This window comes from Drosophila albomicans, chromosome 2L (assembly GCF_009650485.2).
Source record: "Drosophila albomicans strain 15112-1751.03 chromosome 2L, ASM965048v2, whole genome shotgun sequence".
Classification (NCBI taxonomy): domain Eukaryota; kingdom Metazoa; phylum Arthropoda; class Insecta; order Diptera; family Drosophilidae; genus Drosophila; species Drosophila albomicans.
The window spans coordinates 6,699,422-6,723,170 of record NC_047628.2 but is presented as its reverse complement, the minus strand read 5'-3'; the positions used below and the strand labels follow the sequence as shown (position 1 = coordinate 6,723,170).

The 23,749-nt window shown below is 38.5% G+C and overlaps 2 protein-coding genes across 5 annotated transcripts in view; one reads left to right on the top strand and one right to left on the bottom strand.

Annotated features, from left to right (window-relative positions):
• Positions 1-926: 926 nt before the first annotated feature.
• LOC117563255 (potassium voltage-gated channel protein Shaw) overlaps positions 927-23,749 on the bottom strand; it is a 38,544-nt gene continuing 15,721 nt past the window's right edge. The window contains exons 2-11 of one of the 4 annotated variants that reach the window (XM_052002450.1): positions 15,160-15,309; positions 11,176-11,308; positions 10,916-11,095; positions 10,326-10,850; positions 9,969-10,265; positions 8,776-8,985; positions 8,482-8,686; positions 6,352-6,681; positions 2,927-3,031; positions 927-2,353 (exon numbers count right to left, since the gene is read on the bottom strand). In XM_052002450.1, coding sequence (XP_051858410.1) covers positions 1,800-2,353; positions 2,927-3,031; positions 6,352-6,681; positions 8,482-8,686; positions 8,776-8,985; positions 9,969-10,265; positions 10,326-10,850; positions 10,916-11,095; positions 11,176-11,308; positions 15,160-15,309 — 2,689 coding nt within the window. In that variant the 3' untranslated portion in view covers positions 927-1,799. Of the gene's footprint in view, positions 2,354-2,926; positions 3,032-6,351; positions 6,682-7,801; positions 8,268-8,481; positions 8,687-8,775; positions 8,986-9,968; positions 10,266-10,325; positions 10,851-10,915; positions 11,096-11,175; positions 11,309-15,159; positions 15,310-23,749 lie in introns of those variants that run through there. The other 3 variants (XM_034241473.2, XM_034241474.2, XM_034241477.2) reach the window with 3 other exon arrangements.
• Positions 17,987-21,832, top strand: LOC117563256 (aldehyde dehydrogenase, mitochondrial). Its single transcript, XM_034241478.2, has 4 exons — positions 17,987-18,187; positions 19,933-20,081; positions 20,294-20,390; positions 20,447-21,832. The coding sequence occupies exons 1-4, from the start codon at positions 18,068-18,070 to the stop codon at positions 21,638-21,640; spliced, it is 1,560 nt and encodes a 519-aa protein (XP_034097369.2). The 5' UTR covers positions 17,987-18,067; the 3' UTR covers positions 21,641-21,832.

Sequence of the window (23,749 nt, the reverse complement as noted above, 5' to 3'; positions counted from 1 at the left end):
TGCCAAGTTTCAGCTCGATAGATGCAATATTCGATTTTATGCCACCAAATCGGGATTTGGGACCATAGTGCATTGGCAAGTAGGAATCGAATTCACAAGGGTATTCACTAGTTGAGCAGTCTTGTTCAGACTTACTTCTTACTTGTTACTTGTAAGTCCATTGAAATGGTGGCATTCAATGCGTCAGATAAAGATTCCGAGTCACACTTTTTATTTGAACTTCCTGGCACTGGGGAGTGAGATGTCCAGAGTAGAGAGAGAGACGAGGAGGTGGTGTAAGGAATGCCAATTGATGCAGGTTATTCAAGTGTTAAAATTTATAGTTCCATGTTAGTTTCAAAGATTTATACAATAAACACCTTGGCGTGTCTGGAAATGGAAACTATCGTAGCGCAGCAAGTGGAGGACACGTTTATATGGATGATATGTTTGCTTTGTCCGGCTGCGGAGCTGACCGTTTGTCTTGGCAGTGAAGATAGCCAGACCCTGCCGGATGTGTGAGATACAAACAAACTGACAAACAGAGAGAGATGCTCGCATCTCGGCTATGCACGGGTACATACATATATCTCTGTCAATGACAGTTGTCAACATGACAGTTATAAGGACAACACAAATGTGCAAATGTGGGGAGCATGGAGCACGGCCAAGACATGTTTAGCTTGTCTCGAGTTGGGGGCGTTACCCCAAAAACGTACATTTATTAAACTGGCTACGTCAGTAGATGATATAATAAGAGCAAACAAGTGTACGATACGAATATATTATATACACTCACTCTCGTAGTTCTTAAGGTGCCTAAGAACGAAGAGAGCTTGTTTAAGTTATTTAATTTATGAGTCTAAAGTCAAAAAGTTCAATAAACTTGCCAAAACTTAACGCATACTAAGAGTGTTTCTTTAAGGAATTGCTTTGGTATACGGTTACTCTAACATCTATACAGAACAGACATTTGTGCATAGGGAAATATCTCTACACGGAAACTTTTATATTTTTTAGGAAGCATATTTATGGCTTTTGTCAATTGGATAGTTGTAGGAAATCAGGTTAGCAAGTATTGTTTGAAAAATAAATAAAGAACTTTATTGTATATTCTTTTTTGAGAAGTCTTTTAAATGAGCACATTTCCCCATTGAATAGCTGCGGGGAATCAGGTTACCATATAGAAAAATATTATTTGAAGGTTTGTGAAAACTTGCAGGGTTTTTATTTTTATATGCATACAATTTTAAGAAGTTTCTTAAATTTATAAAATTTCAGCACATATTTACAAGATTTCCTTAAAAGATTGCTGTGGGGTCAGGGATCAGGTTACCATATCTATAGAATATAGGCAAGTCACCATTGGAGACAAAAACAAAAAGACAATAAAATAGCCTTTGTTGTGGAAAATGCCATGATTAATGGAAGTTTTCACATTACAGTACAATGAGGAAAGCTGAGCCAAAAACTATATGAAGAACTCGTCGAAATGGAGGATGATTATCTATCATTTGTATGACCAGGGTAAACAGTGACTTACAAAAGTGTATGGGAAGTGTGTTCTTGTTAGTCTCGACATAAAAGATTTATAACAAAACAGCAACATTACTTGCTCACAACATGTTTTTCTATTCTTTTCTTGTATTTTTTTTTGTGTCATAAGAGTCATAAGAAAGATAGAGAAATGGGAGTGGTCCGTTGATTTTTGTTGGATGCTGTCCAACTACTCGTAGTAATGGCTAGCTATACACATACAAATGCATACACATATTTACATATCATTGTTAGCACGGAAAGTCCCATTTGATGGCCGAAAATCAATGGGTGGGTCCTATGTAAATGCCACCGGAACTGTCGCCACTGTCTTCCTCGGCGCCAGCGCTCTCCTGTTCGATATCCTGATTGATATGCGGCCCATTGTTGTTGCTCGTCTCGTAGGTATCGCTGTCATCGACCAGGCAGCACTCGCCACAATCATCCGTCGACGAGTTGACCTCATCGCTCAGATCGTCCAGCAGCGTCACTTTTGGAGCCATCATCAGCTCAGCATCACCGCAAGACGATGACGCGCCTCCTGCGCCAGCCACTGAGATTTTGATGTTGCAATCCACGGCGGTGGCCTGTTGAAACTGTTGCGGTATCGGCTGTTGGATGGGCGCATGCGTATGGATATGAGTTGCCCGATAGCTGAGATTCGGTGTCCGTTGCCCCATGCTGGCCATGCCCGGTGGCATCTGGGTGTGAGTCATGCTGAGTGTGGGCGGCACGCTTAGTACAGTGCCGGACTTGTGGGCGTGGCTCGCGTACAGTTGATTCGTGTCCGAGGCCAAGTTCTGTGCGGTTAGCTGCAGCGGATGCTGATCCTTGCGTTCTGCGGGGAGTGGAGAAGGCATTTCAAAAACATGTCCTTAATATGTCAAGCACTTTAATTCGCCACAGCAAAACAGAGACAGAGTGAAGGAGGCAAGGCTAGGGCGGAGTCGGAACCATTCAAGCTGTTCGAGGCAGCGGAAGCGGAAGTGAAAGCGCATGTCAACGCGTTGGGTTATCGGCCACACACATTGTGCAGGCAACTGTGAAGCAAACTCCCCACTGTGCTAATATTGACCCACCCAAGCCACCACAACGAAAACAACCAAGTGTTATCAGTGTCCGGGAGCAGGCAACTTTTGCGGAGGACACACGGACCAGAACAGGAATGCACAATGCCAGCTGCCTGCTGCCTGCAGCCTGCAGTTCGAGAACGCCTTTGTTCGAGGGTTTGAAAAGGCATTCTCTACAATGACGCTGAAACTATTTGCTGTCATGCCCCCAAGGGGCCCGCGTATGTGGCCACAAGTGGGTTCAACAATTCTGCCTGGCACCCCGGCACCCGCTGCCTACTTAATGCAATTATCTATCAAAAGTTTGTGGCGCGGCCTCACTGAAATTACTATCAACTCACCCAGAGGCGCCACAAGTTTCGGCTGAAGAGGCAGCATAAAATCGTGTCCAGTGGTTGCCGCCCTCGGCTGCAGGCTCTGCACCGCTGGCACACTCAAGTAGTCCGCTAAAAGGGCAAACCAGAAAACCAGGATAATGTTTAAGTTGCGCGTCAAAAGTAAACAATGTAACGCGACGAAAGTTAAAGCGAAAGGCAAAAACTTTGCCGAAAGGAATTGCAAACAATCACAAATCCTTCGTGGTCGTGCAAAACTTTAAAAAAGCACGCAGCGAATTTTCTTCTTCCATTTTTTTTTTGCTTTATACGCTTCTCGTATAATATTTTAATAAAAGTTTCACTCAAACAAAAAAAATTAAAAAATAACTGCTAAAAGTTATAAAAATCATTTTTACCAGTTTTTTCACCGAATGCTTAATATTGTGTTCATCAGAAAAGAAAAGTTTTTACTCGAAAGTGAAAATGTGCATAATATTTTTGGACAAGTGTGCAATCAAAACCAACATTTTTTTTCAATAGGTTTCAAGGGTCATATAAAAAATGAATCGCACAACATTTAATGACACTCAAACAGCGTGCAGCAAAAATTCAAAATTGTTCTACAACTAGCAATTTGTTTGCCGTTAGTGAAAATAATAAAAATAAATAATTGTCAGGAATTTAAGGACAGAATTGGGATGCATGAAGAATATATAAAAAAATTTTCTATACATTTATGAATTACCAAGCCTTTAGCTACAAAAAATATTGTGTTTAAAATAATTACATTTACTTTATTATGCAAGTCATACAGAATTCTTAATGGCAACTATAACTACGATTACGAATTTTTCTTTTCTCTTTTCTCGCAGGCTCTTGACTTTCGGAAGCCATTAAAAATTCAGCCACTGCGAAACTTGGGCTCTGCAACATTTCCTTAAAATGAGCAAAATCGCTGGGCGAAAGTGTGAAAATATTTCAATTTGCTGGTTTTCATGGGAACGCAACAATTTCAAATATAACGAGTTACGAACTCGATAGCCGGCTATGTTTCACTCTAGTTTGGGTTTGATTGTGTTGCCTTAAATTTATTTTTTCTTTAAACGCAATTTTATTGTCTTTGCCAAATAGACTTATTACTCTCTAAAACTTTACGACTTGGTGTACTTTCGTGCTTTTGCTGTTCTATAGCTTTATTATACCACTTTGATGGAAGCCGTGTAATTACTTGGTATTCTTAAAAAGAACAAATAACAGACGTAGAAATACTCTTATACAAAATACTTTCGTAGTAGCTGAGTGAAATAAGTTTAATGCAACTTGGGTATAAATTGACTTGAACTTTAAAATATCTGTATAAACGCACAGATTGCTAGGCCAAACAGTGCGACTATTTGGTAAGAGTATAGAAATTAATTTGCGCTGCAGCTGGCAGGCAGCACGCACCGCAGCAAGTGGGGCAGTAGGCAACAGACCCACTCAAATGGGTGTAGAAATAAATGGAGGCGCCACAACGAGAGAAACTGTGGATGCGTTCTCTGGCCCCAGTAAAAATGCCTTTAGGTGTCTTTAATGTGCTTTGCTAACAGTTGCGCATCCCGTTGCTCTTGCTCATGCTGTTACTGTTATGCCTGGCCAAACGCAGTTTTCATTTTAAATTGCTAGACATCAGTTGGAATGAAAGTGTGCACCACTGTGCCACATTTTGTGGAGCACTGCGTATTTTAATGACCACTAGAAGTCGCCAGTAAAGCTTGCCACAGTTTCACGCCTACTCAAGTGTTGCCTGCTAATGATTTACTTGCTATTTTTATGCTCTTTGATGTCGCAGACCTGACCCCAAAAAATGGGTTAAGAGCAAAAAGTGAAATTTGAAACTTGAGCTAAAATAAAACTTGTAAGCCACAGCTCGCGGCCCCATTGCAAAAATATAAACAACTGGACAACTGGAGTGCCCTTCACCTATTAGACGACTTGAGCTTTTAATGGCAGCATTAATTGATTTACCTTATGTATCTAATTGTTCTTAAGCACCTGCCTTGAATGGCTCGACCGATTGTGATCATACTAAAATGTTTAATTATAAATCATTACACCAATCAAAGCCAAGGTTGAGCTTCATTGAAGACCGATTGATATCTCTATCAAAAGTAGGAAATTTCATAAGCTTAGTCGATTTATGGTTTCTTAGTTCTAGGCTTTTCTCTTTGGATACATGAAATTAGGTTAATCAAAATCGAAATGAATAAAAGAGGCTAACTACAAACAGATGCAATCTTCATCTACCAATCTATTCTGGAAGTTAAAAAATAATTTCTATGAAATCAAAAATTCCTGTTGATAGTTTCAAAATATATAATTGCTACGCTCCTTACTTTAGAAATGAAATGAACATTAATTTAACAGTTGTCTCGAAAGAGTTTGCCCTTGTCTTATCGGTACTAAAATCCACTTGAAATTTGTTAACCCCAATGAAATTTCACACTCGTAAAGTAAATCAGTCGTGGCGGCAAATGGTAAAAGCTGAAAGAACTTTATGAACTTGGCAGGCTTTAACTGTTGACTCATTGACTGCAGTCTTTCAACTGGTTTTAATTAAAATGCACATCGAGCTAGCTGGCGAGCAAGCGAAGCAAGTGAGCGAATTGAAGAGCTTAAAATTTTGGACATGTTTCACAGCATCCACATCGAGTGGAGCAACAAATTTTGCTCCTTTACTTCTGGACACAATTTTTCCACAGCTTTGCCGGACGACGAAATGGAAAAAGTTTTTCAATTTGTTTGACGGTAAATGAACTTTTCTACTACGTAAAGCCTTTGGCGATGTTGAAAAATTGTGTGTGTGTTTGTGTAAGTGAAGGTTTCGGCAAGATGAAGCTGAAGCTGGCCATTTGAAAATATGGCATAAAAAGGCATTTGACTATCATAATAAAATTGTAATTAAAATTAAATGTAACGTAAGTCGGGGCAGGACTCAGGACATCAAAGAGACATGTGAATGGAATACGGGAAATGCTTTTGAAATGCAAAAAACGAACATAAAAACTTTGGACATTTTATTGACTCAATACTCAAGTGACAAAATTATAGCACTCAAATTTATAGCATGCGATAAATTTTAACAAGCCCCCAAGTATCATCTTCCAAGTATCATCGCCCCGCCCCGCAGTGGGTCGAACACTAATTGTGGGCCCATAAAAGTTTTTACTAAGCTATTAAAATGAAATTTGGACTCAGCTTCTAAAATTTATCAAAAATATCATGCTTCGTGCTGGGAAGGTATTGCATGCGATATTCCTTGATGAAAGGGGTGAAAAAGAATATACAGAGACAGAAATACAGAGAGAGAGAGAGAGCGAGCGAGCGATATAGACAGAGCAAAAAACAGACAGAGAGAGAGAGAGAGAGAGGAATAACGCTGGACAAGACATCGACAAGACAACACTTACAACTGATGAATGTGGGGCCCGAAGCGCCGGCGGACACCAGCATCGGCGGCGGCAGCGACAGCGACAGTGGCGGCGGCGGCGGCGGCGTCGTGGCCGTGGAGCCATCGGCCGAGGCGATTGCGTTGGCGTTGGCGGTGGCTAAGGAGCCGGCGGGTAGCGTCGCCGTCGTCGTCGTATGTGCCAAATTGTGGCCATGACTCGTCGCTTGGCCGTGGCTCTGACTGTGGGCGTAGGTATAAGCGTGCGTGTGGATGTGGCAGTTGGCCGCGCAGGTCGTTATCGGCGGCCTGTGCAGATGCAGGCCAATGACATTCACGCCGTTCACATTGCCTAACGACACACACACACATAACATATACATTTGTAGTTACAGTTACAGTTACGTTTTACGGTTACGTTTACAGGTTACAGTTTACAGTTTACAGTTACGGTTAGAGTTACAGTTACATGAGAACACTCGCATCACGCACACACAAGCACACACTCATACAAACAGAGAGCAGTAATAGAAATACGTGGGGAGAGGCACAGTGGGGAGTTACAAACAAACGAACGATAGAAAAACATCACGGTCAAAACAACATCGAAAGGTTTGCAATAGTAGTACACGAGATACGTACATCAATACACACACAACACAAATAAACAAATTCACACACACACACACATTGCCATACACATACATAATTATGGTTGTTTGTGTGTAGGAAGTCTGTATGTACTTAAAACATAACGATAAATACTCGCTTTGCAGTTTGTGTGCCTGTTTCGAGCAAAAAGGCTCAACTCATAAAATTTAAAAAATATATAAATAATATATTATATAAATGTTCTTCATAATCAAATACATAATTGCAAAACAATCTATAAATTTCAAAAGGATATTTTACAATATACATATATTATGACATGAAGGTTAAATTTGGTATATTATTATATTCGTAGTATACCATAGAGTACAAAATATACCAGATTGTCAAGTCAAGCTAAGACCCGACTGCAGCAACCGTTATTTGCCACATAAAATTATTTCTTAAATATACGTTATTCGTTTCTTCGATTCAGCAGCGGTTGTGGCAAAAATCTAAAGCAAACTTAACTTAAATCTAAAGCGACAAGAATAAGTGCTGTCAAAATTTTCACTGTATCTATTATATTTCTGAGATCTAAGTTTCTCATACGGACAGACAGACAGAAAGACAATTATAGTTCGATTTATGAAAGCTTGCACATTTTATTGTTCAACTACATTGATATAATTAATTTGATAATTAATCTAACATAAACATTTGAAGTGCAATTTTCTCCTACCGTTTAAGATTCTTAAGTTGTGAGAGAAATTGAAGAAGTTTCACCAAAGTAAGTATAAATAATTCCTATTCATATGTGCAGTGCACATATATGTAGAATTTATGTGGGTGTCAACTCAACAATTGTCGCTAGCAAAACAAAGTCTGCAATTGGACTGGCTGTGGGCCAACTAAGTACTTAGTGTGAATAACTTGAGAAATAAACAGACCCTGCCGGCTTCAATATTTAGTTGAATGCGTTTGAATAATGATCCTTGAGAAATTTCCATATTTAGCGAAATAACCCCCCAAGGGGGGACGAACATAGACAGATACTGAGAGCAGCTGGAGTCCTGAGCTGGAGGCATGGAAGGGTGCATAAATAATAAAACAATTAAACAATAAATTGAATGAAATTAGTTTTGGCCTCTGAGGAGTAAAACATACGCCAACAAAACAGCTCAGCATGCAGTACATGAGTTTGTGTTAGAGTGTAGATAATGTGTGTGTGAGATTGTTGTTGTTGTAGTAGTATGTGGTTAGTAGTGTTGTTGACCAAGTTGAGAGTTGTCTGTCTGTGGTGTGTTTTTGTCGTGGTGTCATGTGGGCTCTGAATGCTTTAAACAGCTGCACACAAAAAGCAACAACGGATAAAAGAAGAACGTACAACAAATTATAATCATATTGTTTTTTGTTTTCTTTCTTGTTTTAGCAATAACTACAGCAACGTGTTTGTGGCACAGTGTATTTTGAGTGAGGCACATACACATAGACATAGAAATTGACTGCAGGACGTGGATTGTGAATCGTGAACAGGAGACTTTGGCTCGACTTTACTCACCAATTTTAGCACCACCAAACGCATCCTTGAACATCGGCGTGGGCGCCTGTACAGACGTATGGGCACCGACCACGCCCCCCACCGTCGGCGGTGTTTGTTTGATAGCATTTGCTCTGCCTCGATGCGGCGCCGGCGGCTCCCGCTTGCGACGCGGTTGCTCCACAGGCAAGACGCGGCGTCGTTTCTTTGGCAGCTTGGAGCGTGCCTGCAAAACACAAATAGATAGAGAGAGAGAGAAAAGAACAGAAATGAAATGGCTCAAAATAAGCGAGTTGCGCGTTTGCTTTTACTCACTTGTGTGTGCGAATAGAACATCGAGAAATTGCTAACGATAACAGGTACGGGTAGTGCGATGGTGAGTACACCAGCCAGAGCGCAGAGAGCGCCCACAAACATGCCCGGATAGGTCTTGGGCGCCACATCGCCATAGCCCACTGTGGTCATGGTAACAATAGCCCACCATAATCCCAATGGTATGCTCTTGAATTGGTTGTCTGGATTGTCCTGCAACAGATAATTGAAAGGAAAGAAGAACAGAAAATTAAATGCAAGATAAAAGACTTGAGAGAGGCAGCAGATAATTTAAGGACTGCAATAGACCCTTCACTTTAACTGGATGTATCCCGAGGCATTATATTAATTGCCTGCAAATTATATTTACGGCCAAGATATATGCATACTTAAAACATGAATTCTCTTTCCATTGGAAGTTTTTAACCTCTATTTCTTTTTTTTGTAAGACAGAAAAACTAACGAACATCCATATGTACATGACTATTAATATCATAAACATTTGTAAACTTAATATAAGTCGCAGAGATAAAGGATATGCCATATAGAACAATTTTACTCAACAAGAAAATATTCGTTTTCTTTACGCTTTTGAATCTGACGACATTAGTATACGCTTTTAACAAAAGTGAACGGGTCTTAAAGCACGAACAAATCCCTAGAGACTAGACGAGTGTGCTTAAGCACAAAATACCAACAACTCATTGAAGATACTTCCATAGGAATCTCAGTACTGTATTATATTATTGTGTCCACGTTTAAAACGAACAACAATTTCTTATTTAGTAAAGTAAATGAATTGAATAAGTGCACCTTTATTGCTCTTTTTTGTGCAGTTGTTCACTTTTGATCTATTCTTAGCTTGTTCTTCTTTATATATATTAGTCGTTCATTTGCACTCTTTTGAACTGATTTGACAAATGTAATTTCAGAGTTTTAATGGAAACCAAATGGACAACAAATTTTAAGTGAAAATACAAACATTTATGAATTAGAATAATAAAATTATATTTAAAATAAAGTGAAGTTTTAAAATTATCAAACGAAAACTTAAAAAATCTAGCGACTAACGAACTTGAACAATGAACAGCGATAAGAATAACATCGAACGATTTAGTTAGCTGATCAAAAATTAATGACCAAAACTTTTTCCACTAATTAAACCATGCTAAACAACACTTTTGTTAGCTTCATACCTGCAACTTTTCGGCATAGTAGGCCAGGCTGGCAAAGAAAACGATGCCGAGCACAAGGAAGAACACAAGCAGCGTCAATTCTTTGGCCGATGCCTTGAACGTGTGGATGAGAATGCGCAGTCCTGGCGAGTGTCTGGTTAGTTTAAAGAGACGCATGATGCGCACTATCGAGAACGCTTCCAAGAGTCCCGTGTACTCGCCCATGCGCTGCATGACATCCGTATAGAAACTGAGCGTGGCCGTAAAATCAATGATGTTAACGGGCGACTTGATGAATTGCCAAAGATTGGGTGAGACCTGTCAACAAGAATGTTAATCAGCATCGAATTGAATTTGTCATACCAAAGTGCTACACACAATTAATCTAATGATGACCTCGATGAAGAACCACACATTGCAAACCAGCTCCACATAGAAGAACGCCTTATGCGGTTGGCCATAGGTTTCGACCCAACCGTGTTGCCTGCGCCCATTGTGGCCCAAAAGCTTCTGCTCAATGAAGTCATTGAGGCTGCTCGCATTGAGACTTCGTTTCAGCCGTTGGCGCTGCTGATTGCCCTTGATTGTGGCTATTGAGGTGGCCTGGGCGGCACTCAAATTGCCGCTGCTGTAGCTCGTGTAGTTCGTGACACGAAACGTGGGTCCAATGCTTCCGCTTGGCGGTGTTATGCTGTGCTGATGATACTGCGACTGTGGTGGCTGATGATGGGCTGGTGGCTGACTGATTGGCGGCGTCAACGGATCATGAGCAGACGTGGTTGATCCGGCGTCTGAGCTGCCGCCGTAGCTGGTGGGAAGATCCACACGAAAACCGGGATGGGTTTTCAGGCAGAACGATATCACAGAAACAAATATAAAGAATACCGACATGCCAGCAACAAACTGCAAATCGAGAATGCTCAATGAATTTGAAATGATCGTAGTTCGTTTAATTCTAAGAAATGTACCTTGGCACCCGTTGAACTCGATGGCTCATCGAACATGGCCCAAATCTTGGGCTTTAAGCGTTGCCAGCAATTAAGCTCGCCATTGCTTAATGCCTCCTCGAAGCCAAACAGTCGCGCTATTTGCTCCTCCGTGGGCTTCTCATTTTCAATATCTAGTTTATCTAATATGGCTAAAGTGTTCTGTTAAGGCATTGCCAAAATTGCAATATTAATAAAAACATTTTGCACAAATTTAAAGTATTCTTTAAAACTCTACTCACTTGCGTATCACGATGTATACTGTAAGTTGACCAGCAGCATGGTTCTACCTGATTGGAATCGAGACCCCAGAACTCCAGTTCCTCCTCGAACAGTGGACCACAGACGTCCGTTGGATAATGCAGCTTACCAGTTCTGTAAAAATTAATAGTTTTTGAGAGTGTAATTTAAGTTTTTTTCATACAGCATTTAAAAGTCGACATTAGTTAACTAAGATTAATAACAATAACAATAACAATAGATACTATTATTATTAGTCTTTTATTATTACTATTAATCTCAGTCTCTTATTCACTTTATTCACTTATACTTGAAAATCTTAGCAACTCAGGTTTATTTCCGATAAATAAACTTTAATATACAGTAACTTTCATTTCATTCTATTTAGATCTTTTATCAAATATTGCAAATAAACATTGCAGTCTGTCAAGCTAAAGTTAATACCATTTTGAAAATATGAGTTTTAGTTATTTTTTATAATGAACTTAAAATATTAAGTTAAACTGTTGCCAGACTAACCTTACTGTTACCTTACCGTTATTCAAAATATATTTATTTTTTATATAAAACAAGTATTCTTTCTTGTTTAAGTTCAATATTATTCATATTAGAATGCTAATATTTCCAAGAAATCAATTAAACTTATTTTTTATCATACAATAATATATTTTTTTTAACGATTTTCAATTTACTTATGGCAATCTGACTGCCATTTGTTTTCACAAAAAACAGAATTTGCAAAATAACTGCAAATTGGTGGATTTGAAGCAAAAACCAATCATGTTCAACGACGAGGAGATCAAGCGATTCACAATAGCATATCACTTGCATATGCATGACTGACAGATTCATACTCGTAGCTGAAGACACCGGTCCCCGAGGAGGACAAACCCATTGTTTCTTTATGACCCCCAACATGGGTAAAAATTTGTTCGTGTTTTTCGTGTGCAAATTGCTGCAAATGCTTGCTGCAGGTGCGTGAGACAGAGACAGAGGAAACAGAGAAAAAGAGAGGGGGACAGAGTATGGAGCAGACCTCACCAAGGACATGTTCCTGTCCGCAGTTGTTGGCCAAGTTGTAATACCATATCAGCTACTGGACAGTCGTCTGCAGTGCAACAACATACTATATACGAGTAGAACAAGTATTCGTGTGAGCATTCGCAATGAAAGTAATCGTTTCATTGGCTGCTATTCGGGGGCTTGTTTTATTTTCGGCTCTTCTGCTGGATGCGGCCATATGCGGCACTTTTTCCATGTGCCACGTGTGCATTCTGACAGTCCAGTTTTTCTGCATATTTTATGCAATTATTCTTTTTTTATTCTTAGCTGCTTTCGGCTTGCTTCGAATCGTTTTCATGTCCCGCATAGCGAATGTTGAATGTTGAATTGTGAATTGTGAATGCTGAAAGGAACACCAAATAAAAAAAGAAAAAGAAAACCTCGAACTCAAGCTACTATCCACACCGAGCCTCAAGGACATTAAAAATGCGGCGGGCGGACAAGTGAATTGCGGATTTTATTATGCGCATCGTATCATCCTTCAAATACGCCCATCGCTTCTAGGTGGGAAGATGAAAGGTAAAACGATTTCAAATGTCCGACTGCAGTGGCCTGACATAAAGGGTTATTTTTATGCCTCTGCCATGTCGTGTTATAATTTACGCATTGCGTAGAGATGTGAAAAACTTGACTTTTGTGTTACAGCATGGCTGCATCGTGTAGCAAACAATTTGAAGCATAGGTGGCACATAAATATTGCCAAATAAAAAAAAAAAAAACCCTTGACAACAAGAAAATTTCTCGTGAAATTCGCAACTTTTTTGGAGGCTTCCTGTGTTTCGATATATTGGAGAATGGTAGATATGTATTCGTATACTTGTCAAATAAAACATTTTTTTATACCTGGCACCCATAGGGTAGTAGGGTATTATACTGATAGCAAATGTATGTAACAGACAGATTCATATCTGACCCCATAAAGTATATATATTCTTGTTCAACGCCTTCAGCCACGACAATGCTGCCGTCTGTCTGTCTGTCCGTCCGCATGAACCCACAGATCACAGAGACTGTAAGAGATAGATAACTCTAACTTTTTTGATAGCACTTGCTATGTTTGTACGTAGATAAAGTATACTTTACTTTTGTTTGCCACGCCCACTTCGGGCGGGTCGGAAGTGGGCGTGGCAAACAAAAGTAAAGTATACTTTATCTACGTACAAACATAGCAAGTGCTTGAAAAAATCTAATAAGAAGCGTAATTTCGATATTAATTTGAAGTCGCGATTTTTAGTACATAGAAAATTGACTATAGTACATATTTACGATTTCAATATTAATGCCATCAGAAAAAAATGTAGAAGTTGGATTTTTTGGCTGACAATATGGTTCTCTATGATATATTTTTAATGTAGTACCAAAGTGATATACAAAATATAACCCTCGGTAAATTTGAGTATTTTTGCAGTATATTAATTTGTTATATTTTAAAAATAATACCAAACTATTTTGCCGACCACACTCGACTGTAGCTTTCTTACTTGTTTGTTCTTGCATTCAGGTATACTACAACATAGCAAACAACAAGTTTCAAGTGCAAGCTTCACCTTTGTTTTTCTCTTTCTCCATGAAATACATTGACCAATTTCCGTTTTCCTTCCCCGGTTAATTTTTCTTGTTACAACGTTATTTTTCCGATTTTTCTACCAAATTCTCACAGAGCGTTGCACAAATTCATAAATTGCTTTATAAATTGTCGGTAGCTCGTGGCGTATACGTAATTTGATTGTGCGCAGCGTCACCAACATAAATCGATTGCAGCAAAATAGTCTGCTGACTTTATTTTTACATTGAAGCACCTTCGATATGCAGCTCCCCAGACTATGTTAATTGAATTGAAAGAAATGTTTACCCCAGCCCCGAGGCAGGTTGGATGCTACAACTTGAAGTTCTTCCCGCAGCATAACTATATAATTGAGTACTCTAGGTATGGAAATGAGCCTCAATTACCATTAACAACTTCATTTGCACTTGCTGATGAGCAAGAAGGAGGCAAAAGGGGTAACCTGTCATTTAATTTTAAGTAACTTAGGTAACCCACTAACTTTCAATTTATCTTTGCCAGCTAATGAGCGTTGTCTTTGCCTTTTACTTTCTTATTTTCTTTGTCTTTGCTCGCAACTCAAAAAGAGCCAACATTTTTGATAAAGTTTTCCAGCAGCAGCGGCAGCGGCGAAGATTTATGACTTTCGCCAATGTTTTTGTTGAGGTAAATAATTAAAATTTAAGCTTGTTTGCTTTTGTAATGTTAATAATGCTCGAACATCAAGACGCCACCTAACGAAGATTAAATACCCTTGCAGAATAAGTTAATTAAGGTGTAGTGTGAGCTTTATTCAAACCTCAGTTCGGGATACTTTTCACTCAAAAATAACGGAGACATTTTATTTTATATAATTTCAACACATTTCCTTATTATTCTAGCGCAAGCGAAATATAAGAATTATAGTTATTGTATATTATAATCGTTGATATGAATTTGTTATATAAATGAGTAGTGAAACCATCGCTTACAATCCGCAGCTTTACTATCTCTTATATCCTTTTAAAATCAGTATAAAAATGTTGCAAACTTTCTCTAAAACAGACTTGCAAAATGCTCAAAGCAAATTATGAATAAATACCAATAAAAGTGTTATTTTTGTGAATGTATATTTTTAATTGAAATTTTTAAATGAAACACACAATTTGTTTTCATTTAACATATCGTATTGTACAAATTGTTTACCGAGTAGACATATTTATATACTCTTACTTTCCGTCGATGAAAACGAATAGCCTCAAATCTTAATTTCAATACAAATTTATGAACTTATATACATATATGATATGTTTGTGCTCACTAATTAGAATAACTTCATATACATATGGAGCAATAAATAATGATTATAAATACGAGTACGCAGTGGAACAATTTGGCTCACCTGTAGTAATTAAGTATTTGGGTAAAAACGCCGGGATGACGATCAAAGAAATATTCATTGAGCACTGGATCATAGTTGGCCAGAGCCTCGGTCAGACGTGAGAGACGAGTAGCCGGGATTTTCTTGAGCGTTGCCTTGTAAGTTTCATATCTGCAATGATGGAAAAGATGAATGGAGATGAAAGAGCTGGGCAATAAATTTAAGTGGATTTGCATACAAATTAGCTGCACTACGTATACGCCCTGTTAGCCCCATTCGAACAGCCATTTATGCCATAATAACTTTACAAATTACCATCGCCATAATTCTTTTATCCTTGTGTGTTGTTTGCTTGACCCTTTCGCAGTTTGCCATTAAATCGGACCACAAAAAAAGAGCGAAAGAAGAAAACTTATAGCTAACACGGTCGGTCAGGTTGGGTTCTTGGGTTGCTTCCTGAAACTGAGTGATAAAAACAAAAAAGAATGCGAAGACCCCCCAAAGGGCGGTGCCAAGGACGGGGATACAAAGTGTAAGTAAATCCAGCCATAAGCCATTTGCATACATTTCCAATTTTCTGCTGACCTTTTTTGCCAGCTTCTTTTCTTTGCTGTGCATTGAAATTTCTGCCATATTTAGTTTATACATAGAACTCTTTAAAGCACATATGCACACATATACATATACCATAATATGTTATGTAGAAAATCATTTTGTTACACAAGTTCTTTTTTTTAGGATTTCATTAAATAACATGTTCAAATATCCTTGTAATTATTGCCATAATTTCATTTATCGATTTTTGCCAAAAATGCAGCCAAGCATGTCGAAATTTGTGCTTGGCAATATAAGCATGAAATTGCATAAGTATTCTGCCAGTTTTATAAGAGAATGCAAGACAAAAAAGTAATTTAAAGTGCTGTTTTAGTAGAACAAAGCTTTAGTAACTCTAAATAATGAGAAATTTAATAATCAATGAACTAAGAACATATAGAAATACGCTCTATTTAATTGAATTTCCTGATTCAACACGAAGTAATTACATTCAATTTTTGCCAATTTCCAACAATTTGTTTTAAATGAAATTACACATTTATTGCCGCTTTCAAGCAGAGCTCTTATATTACCCCAATCCGGGTGCGTTGACATTTGAGAGTCTCCTGCGTCTCCCACATGCGATTCATTCTTAATGCCCAACTGTTTGTGTTGGATAAATTAAATATTTCATACGGACGTTGAGAGCAGTCAACAACAAAAATAACACGAACAACAACAACAACAACAACAATTTGACCAACAGGACCACACACAGAACAATCGCCAATAAAGTTTATTGGCCCTGTTTGATTATGGTAATTGACCATGTCAGGCTACAGTCGAGCATCGACAAGTGGATAGGACAGCCAGATCATTGTTAGGTTGTCAAGCTCCCTTATTCATTCGGGATTAGTTTTGTAATTTAGTTTGTGATTTTTTTTTTATCGTCTGCTTTGGTTCACAGTGCGTATGCGTCACGCTTTCGCCTGCCCACTCTGATTGCGTGAGAAGCCGCCAATAAACAATTATCGTTCATCATTTACTAATAATTGGAACATCAAATGTTATAATTGGCACTTGTAAACACAAATCGTACTAGTTAGAAGACTTTAATGGGAAATAATCATGACTTAAAAGCTGATTCAATTAATCGAAATAAAGTGCTAGTTGTATTAAATAATAAATCTAGATTATGCATCCAATTTTCACTTACTTTGATTCTGTATTTCTAAAAACTTTTAACGAAAATTAATATAACAAAAGAACTAATTGTGCTTATCCCACATTGGTCATCCCTTTTAATTGACTTTTGCTTAATAGCGTCCTTTTATTTTATAACAAGCTGTAGCTCGAAATGAAAACAATGACATTGTCCACTAACGAGACAGTGAAGGATACTAATCACTAGTGCGAAAATAAGCTTTGTTCCTACAGACAAAGCTATTGGCATGATTTTTACTAGCAATTGCTTCGAACCAACATTAAATGAAATTAATTGGCCATGAAAAAAGAGAAATTCTAGTTTATTTAATCGATAAAACTTCGTAAGAAAAGGCATGTTAATACCAGGTTTTAATTTCTGTTCTTATTTTACTAAAACGACAATCATTTTTGATATTATGTAGCTGTTAAAAAAGTCAACAAATCCTTTTATAAATTTGTGTAAATTTCTTCTACTTACACTCTTTTCTTAGTTTATTAACTTCAGTAAGCGATTTTATTTACCCCACTCAAAGACACAAAATTTTAAGTCTAAGCTTCAACACTCATTGTGGAAAATAAGTTAAGTACTTAATCAGTTGACTTAATGCAATAAAGTTTTCTTATGTGTTTTCATTAAAGCCTTATTATGTTTTCAGGCAAACCATTTTATATGTGTATGTATGTATGTACATACTACATAGATTGATACATGAAACAATTATAATTGTATTGAACGCAGCGTTAAAAGTTTCTCGACTACAATTATTTGTTAACACTCAACGAAAATAAATGAGTTATCTATGCGCAGAGGTGCTTGCTCAAATGTGTTCATTATCGCAAATAAACTCAATTGAGACGCACTCCTCAATGACTTGCGCTCAAAATGAGCGAAAGGCACTTGGAGAGGCAGTCAGCGATCAGTAGCAGTTTCCGATATTGTACATGATGTTGTTGTTGTGTGGCTTTGAACTCTCTCATATATACAAAAGCACTCAAAAAGCTTAAGAGAGCACAAACTATATGAGGGCGCCTTCTTTTCTCTCCAAACTTTTATAGCGAACTACTGACTAAAAGCTTTCGCGCTAAGAGCTCGAATGCTATTTGGCAGTTCTTAATCGAACGCTGCGCAGTTAAGAGGCTGTTCAACATTTTTAAAAAGTCGTGTTTAGATTAAAAGTAATAAAAAAAAATGTTGCGCATATTGAAGACAAGCGCTTTACTGCGCACACAGCATAAAAATTTGACAGCTGCCGTATCGTACTCCTCGTTGCCAGAGCCTCAGACTTCTCCAGATGTGCTTTACACCGGCGTAAGTACATTTATTTATATCTATGTACATACATATTTATGTACATACATATATGTATAAATATCAGAATTATATTAACTCAGCAAACCTTTTATCAACCACCGAACATGCATAATATAAGTGTATATGTATTTATTCCAGTATGATATGGTCAGAGTAAAAAGCGGTTCCTTTCTGTGTGTGTGTCTCTTGACCTTGAGGTAACGCAGCTGTTTTGCTGTCTCCCTTTGGTGCACTATTCTTCTGCCGGCGCGCCAACAAAGCAAACGCAAAAAGCCTGTTCAATGTGCAAGTCACGATAGCAAAAGAAAAGCCAAATCTTCCGCTACAATATTAATACGATTCATACTAAATTGAGTTACGTTCTAATCATGTTTGGAATTAATTAGTAATTCCCAAATTAACGTCGTGCATGCGCCTAACTGTGGTGAAACAACCGGCTGTATACATATGTATCTATGTATCATGTATGTACATACATAAGATGTACATTTTTACACACATTAAGTAAGAAACATACGTGCATGTTTATTTGCGCATCAACATACAAAAGCACATATGGTAGCAAACAGTAGAATAAGAGGGGAAAAAAACCAGAGCAAAACTTGTGGTATTCGTCTGCCGGCTGTTGTTGTTGTCGTTTTCTTACGCTCTCAATTCTCGACGCTGTCGTGGTCGCTGTTATATCACAACGCCCCTCTCATTGAGAGCGCCATCATCGTGTTCGTTCTCTCGATGTACTCGAAAGTTTTTGTTTGACTCTAAAAAGTTTTGTTGTCTACTGGCAATTTACACAACTTGTTAAGCTTCCGCCTAACGAACTATGGAATGCATGTGGAATACATTGTATATTAATTAACTCAACTCATCATGTTACACTTAAATGTCTCAAAGTTTAAAGAGAAGTTCCTTTGAAAAAAGAGCATTTAAAATAGTATATAATACGAGTCTTCTATAGTCTTCTTCTATATATATATAGTCTTCTTTAACAGGTGATGTTTGTGTGCATTGAGTACTGATAAGAAACGTTTAAAATGCATAAAGGTTGTATTTTTAGTAAACATCTCGGATTGTAAGAAGTCTACACATATTTAACAAACTTGTGTTAATATATTTTCATATCTTTAAGAGCACCAAGCCTACCAATCTTTTGATATTCCGGCATCAAATGAGTATAACGCCTTTCTCTTACCACCTGTGACTGATAAGAAATTTTCCATTATGCGACACACGCATTTTTGGTAGTTTCACAACGAGTTTAATCACTCCGGGCAATCCGAAAGCCTAGGCACTAGACACCGGCTAGACAGACCCTCACACGTGTGTGCTCCACATATAAATTTAAACATTGGCGAATCGAATGTCTAGCGGAAATTTTTCTCAATACTTTGCATTTTGACGAGTCATGCTGACTTTGCCTTCAAACAGATTCAACATCTGAGTCTTGATATGCGTGCTTAAATTCATTCCCATCCATATTATGGGGTGTGTATGAGATGTTTGTATTTCTTTAGAAATTTATAAACATTGATAAAGCAAATATTATTGGGGGTATACGAATACACTCATATAACCACAGAACGGTTGCTTTAAACGCTTATCAGCTGTTTTTTGAGGTGAAAAAGAGGGTACATCATGTCGGACACAATCTCTTGAATATTACATTTTTTTGATGACGCTTTTGTTATTGACACTGTTTTTCATATTATTGTTTCTGTTGTCTCTCCCACCCCTTTCTACTACAGCTCTTTATCAACAATGAGTGGCACAAGAGCAAGTCAGGCAAGAGCTTTGAGACCATTAATCCAACCACCGCAAAGAGTATTGCCGAAGTTCAATCCGCAGGCAAGGAAGATATTGACTTTGCCGTAAAGGCTGCTCGTCAGGCATTCAAGTGAGTTGAACAACTATCGAATTCCGCAATATTATATCACGCAATTGAATAAAAAGAACCCGCTTTATTATGCTAAATAAAAATATTATTAGTGGAAGTAAGGAAGCTCTAATTGAATCACGTTGTTATCATTGTTATGCTATTGATAGCGTGAAATGTATATATTGAACGTTTATCTGCAATCCAATTTATGTAATTCTATTTAATAATAGATTGGGATCCCCATGGCGTCGCATGGATGCTTCTGATCGTGGCCGTCTTCTCTATCGCCTTGCTGACCTCATGGAACGTGATCAGGTTTATTTGGCGGTAAGTACTTCAACGGTATTTTTAATTCACCCACTTAAAACCAATTCAATGTTTAGAGCTTGGAGACTCTGGACAACGGTAAACCCTACAGCATGTCCTACAATGTCGATTTGCCCACGGCAATTAAGAATCTTCGCTACTTTGCTGGCTGGGCCGATAAGACACACGGCAAAACGATTCCCATGGATGGTGAATTCTTCAGCTACACACGCCATGAACCCGTCGGTGTTTGTGGTCAGATCATACCCTGGAATTTCCCCATTCTGATGATGGCCTGGAAACTGGGTCCTGCCCTAGCCACGGGCAACACCATTGTACTGAAGCCCGCCGAACAGACCAGTCTCACCGCCTTGTACATCGCCCAGTTGGTGAAGGAAGCTGGCTTCCCCGAGGGTGTGGTGAATGTGGTGCCCGGCTTCGGTGAAGCTGGCGCTGCTTTGGCCAATCATTCGGATGTCGACAAGGTCGCCTTCACGGGTTCCACAGACGTGGGCAAACTGATTCAGTTGGCATCGGGCAACACCAATCTGAAGCGTGTCACTCTCGAGTTGGGCGGCAAGTCGCCGAACATTATATTGGCTGACACCGATCTTGATTATGCCGTAGAGACCGCTCACTTTGGCCTCTTCTTCAACATGGGTCAATGCTGCTGTGCTGGCTCTCGCACCTTTGTGGAGGACAAGATCTACGATGAGTTCGTGGAGCGCAGTGCGGAACGTGCCAAGCAGCGTACCGTTGGCAATCCCTTCGACCTCACCACCGAGCAGGGTCCCCAGGTCAACGAAGAACAAATGCAAAAAATTCTTGGTTTGATCAAGACTGGCCAGGACCAGGGTGCTAAGCTTGTCGCTGGCGGCAACCGTCCCGATGGTCTGCCCGGTTACTTTGTGCAGCCCACAGTGTTTGCCGATGTTAATGACAACATGACAATTGCTCGCGAAGAAATTTTCGGTCCCGTTCAGCAGCTGATTCGTTTCAAGCAGCTTGATGAGGTCATCGAGCGTGCCAACAACTCTGACTACGGATTGGCCGCCGGTGTCTTTACCAAGGATCTTGACAAAGCCAACTATCTGGTGAATGGACTGCGCGCTGGAACCATTTGGGTGAACACCTACAATGCCCTCGCCTCTCAGACTCCCTTCGGTGGCTACAAGATGTCCGGTCATGGACGTGAGAACGGCGAATACGCGCTCTCCAACTACACAGAGGTGAAGAGCGTCATTGTGAAGGTGCCACAGAAGAACTCCTAAGGAGTCGTTGTTGTTCAGTGGAAGTTGCTACCATTTGCATCGTTCAAATTGATATTGAACTTCTCGCTTAGATTACGGGCACATTCGCTCCTCAGTGCCAATTGCCAATTGCTTTTGTATTTCCCATTTGATTTATTATAAGTGAAATCATTAAAATAAACATGATTAGAATTTGTAAACAATACAAAAATATGTGCAATTTCCATTTGATGATATCACAATTTTTGCAATTTCCGTTCTGAAACTGTGTCGTTAACTGATAAACTAGCAATTAATATGTTTACTTTAAGATGTTTGGAAAGGCAATATACCCTGCATATTAATTGAAAATCTTTGCACTAGAATAATCAATATACATTTCAGCATGGCATCCGAATTTGTTTTACAGAGTATAAATAGCTTACAACTAGTATTAGCATTTAGTCTCCGTTTTTGCTCTCTGAATGTTCGCTTTGTTTATGCAATTGTGTCATCCTTTAGGAATCACACACACACACATACACACACAGACTGCACATACATATTCATGTGTATGTAATACGAGCATCGAGTTGATGAAAAAACCACAACAAAAGAAAAGCATCGCATTTATCGTGCGTCCGAAAGTTTTTGCATTATATTGGACATCAGCTGAGCGTGTCAAGTGCTTTGCGGTCTGCAGCTGCAAACTTGCAGCTTATTTTATTTTATTTTATTTTATTTTTGTCGTCCTTGTTTTAGTTGTTGTTACACAATTGAATAAGAGCATTTGTTGGCAATTTATTTAAAATTTGTCTTTCGCCTTTTGCAATAGCAGTAAATTGAAAGCGGCATTTTACTTGCTCCGACTCCTTGCTGTAAATACAATTTATTTGAAAGTGCCTTTGGGATTACACATTTGATTTATTTATAAGCCAAGTTTACAGGTGGCTGAAATAACTTGCCTCAATGCTAAGTGATTTTCTTTGTAACAAAACTAATGATTTGAAACAAGAAAAAAATAACTTAAAGAATCTTGTTTTGCATGCTAGCAAACGATTTATCAATTTAAATCGATTTTAATTTTATCCAGCTGGAAGGTTATTGAATTTAGTTCGATTATATAAAATCTATCTATAGAGGGGATAACAAAACAATGGGGTATATTAGTTTAGTAGTTCTACCTATACAACTATGAATATTTTCATTAAATAACATGTTAATTTGCATATTAAGTTGGCGAATTTTAAAGACAATGCTACTTAAATTATCAGTACAGAGTATCCATCAGGCAAGCCTCGTCGTAAGATGCCAGTTTTTATTCCACTTCAACAGTTTTCATGCCATTTGAGCATTGGCATCCCTAAATACCCTGGGAAAAGCAAATGCAAATGCAATATATTTAAATAACCCGCTTTCCCAGCAAATATCGCGCACACATGGCGTATGCGAAATTGCTTTTACCGGCAGCCTTTTAAATTGATTTTGAACAATGCCAATTTCATGCATATTCAGATATGAAACACTATCAACAAAAAACTAAAAATTGCCACAATGAATACTATGAAAATTATAAACGATTCCAAACCACCTCGAAAAGGACACGGCCAAAGAGGATGCGGATGCGGATGAGGACGAAGACGAGGACGAGGACGAGGACGCCAACGACAACGACAACGTGTACGACAATGTGGATGAGGATGATGATGGAGAGCATGGCGAGGCTGCCAAAAGCGCAGCCGTGCGCAATGAGCCGAGTGCACAGGTACAGCGAAGCGTTGCGGAATGTTGCTCTCTCCCTCTCTCTTTCTCTGTCTGCCTCCTTCCATCCAGAGGACAAGAGCACAAAGCATAATTGAAAAGCATTTTTCAAAAAAAAAAACATCGCCTAATGCGCACTAAATGTCTCTAATATGGACGGGCGAATATAAAGTCCGGTCAAAGAGAGAAACTCTCACGACTTAAAGATATCACGTAAACAGTGCCTTAAAGAATTATGTAATATAATATAATATAATAAAATATAACGTAATATAATAAATAAGGGATAATAAAAAATAGGTGACGTTAATTGAATTCCAATACATCTTTTATTACTCCTAGATTTTATAAAATATACGTTTTTCAAATATTCATAACAAGATGATTACT

Bases quoted from the DNA above. Each gene is read 5' to 3' on its own strand.
- LOC117563256 (XM_034241478.2), top strand. From the start codon at position 18,068: ATGTTGCGCATATTGAAGACAAGCGCTTTACTGCGCACACAGCATAAA. The intron at 18,188-19,932 runs GTAAGTACATTT...TTTCTACTACAG, and splicing joins CAGATGTGCTTTACACCGGC to CTCTTTATCAACAATGAGTG. The intron at 20,082-20,293 runs GTGAGTTGAACA...ATTTAATAATAG, and splicing joins GCTGCTCGTCAGGCATTCAA to ATTGGGATCCCCATGGCGTC.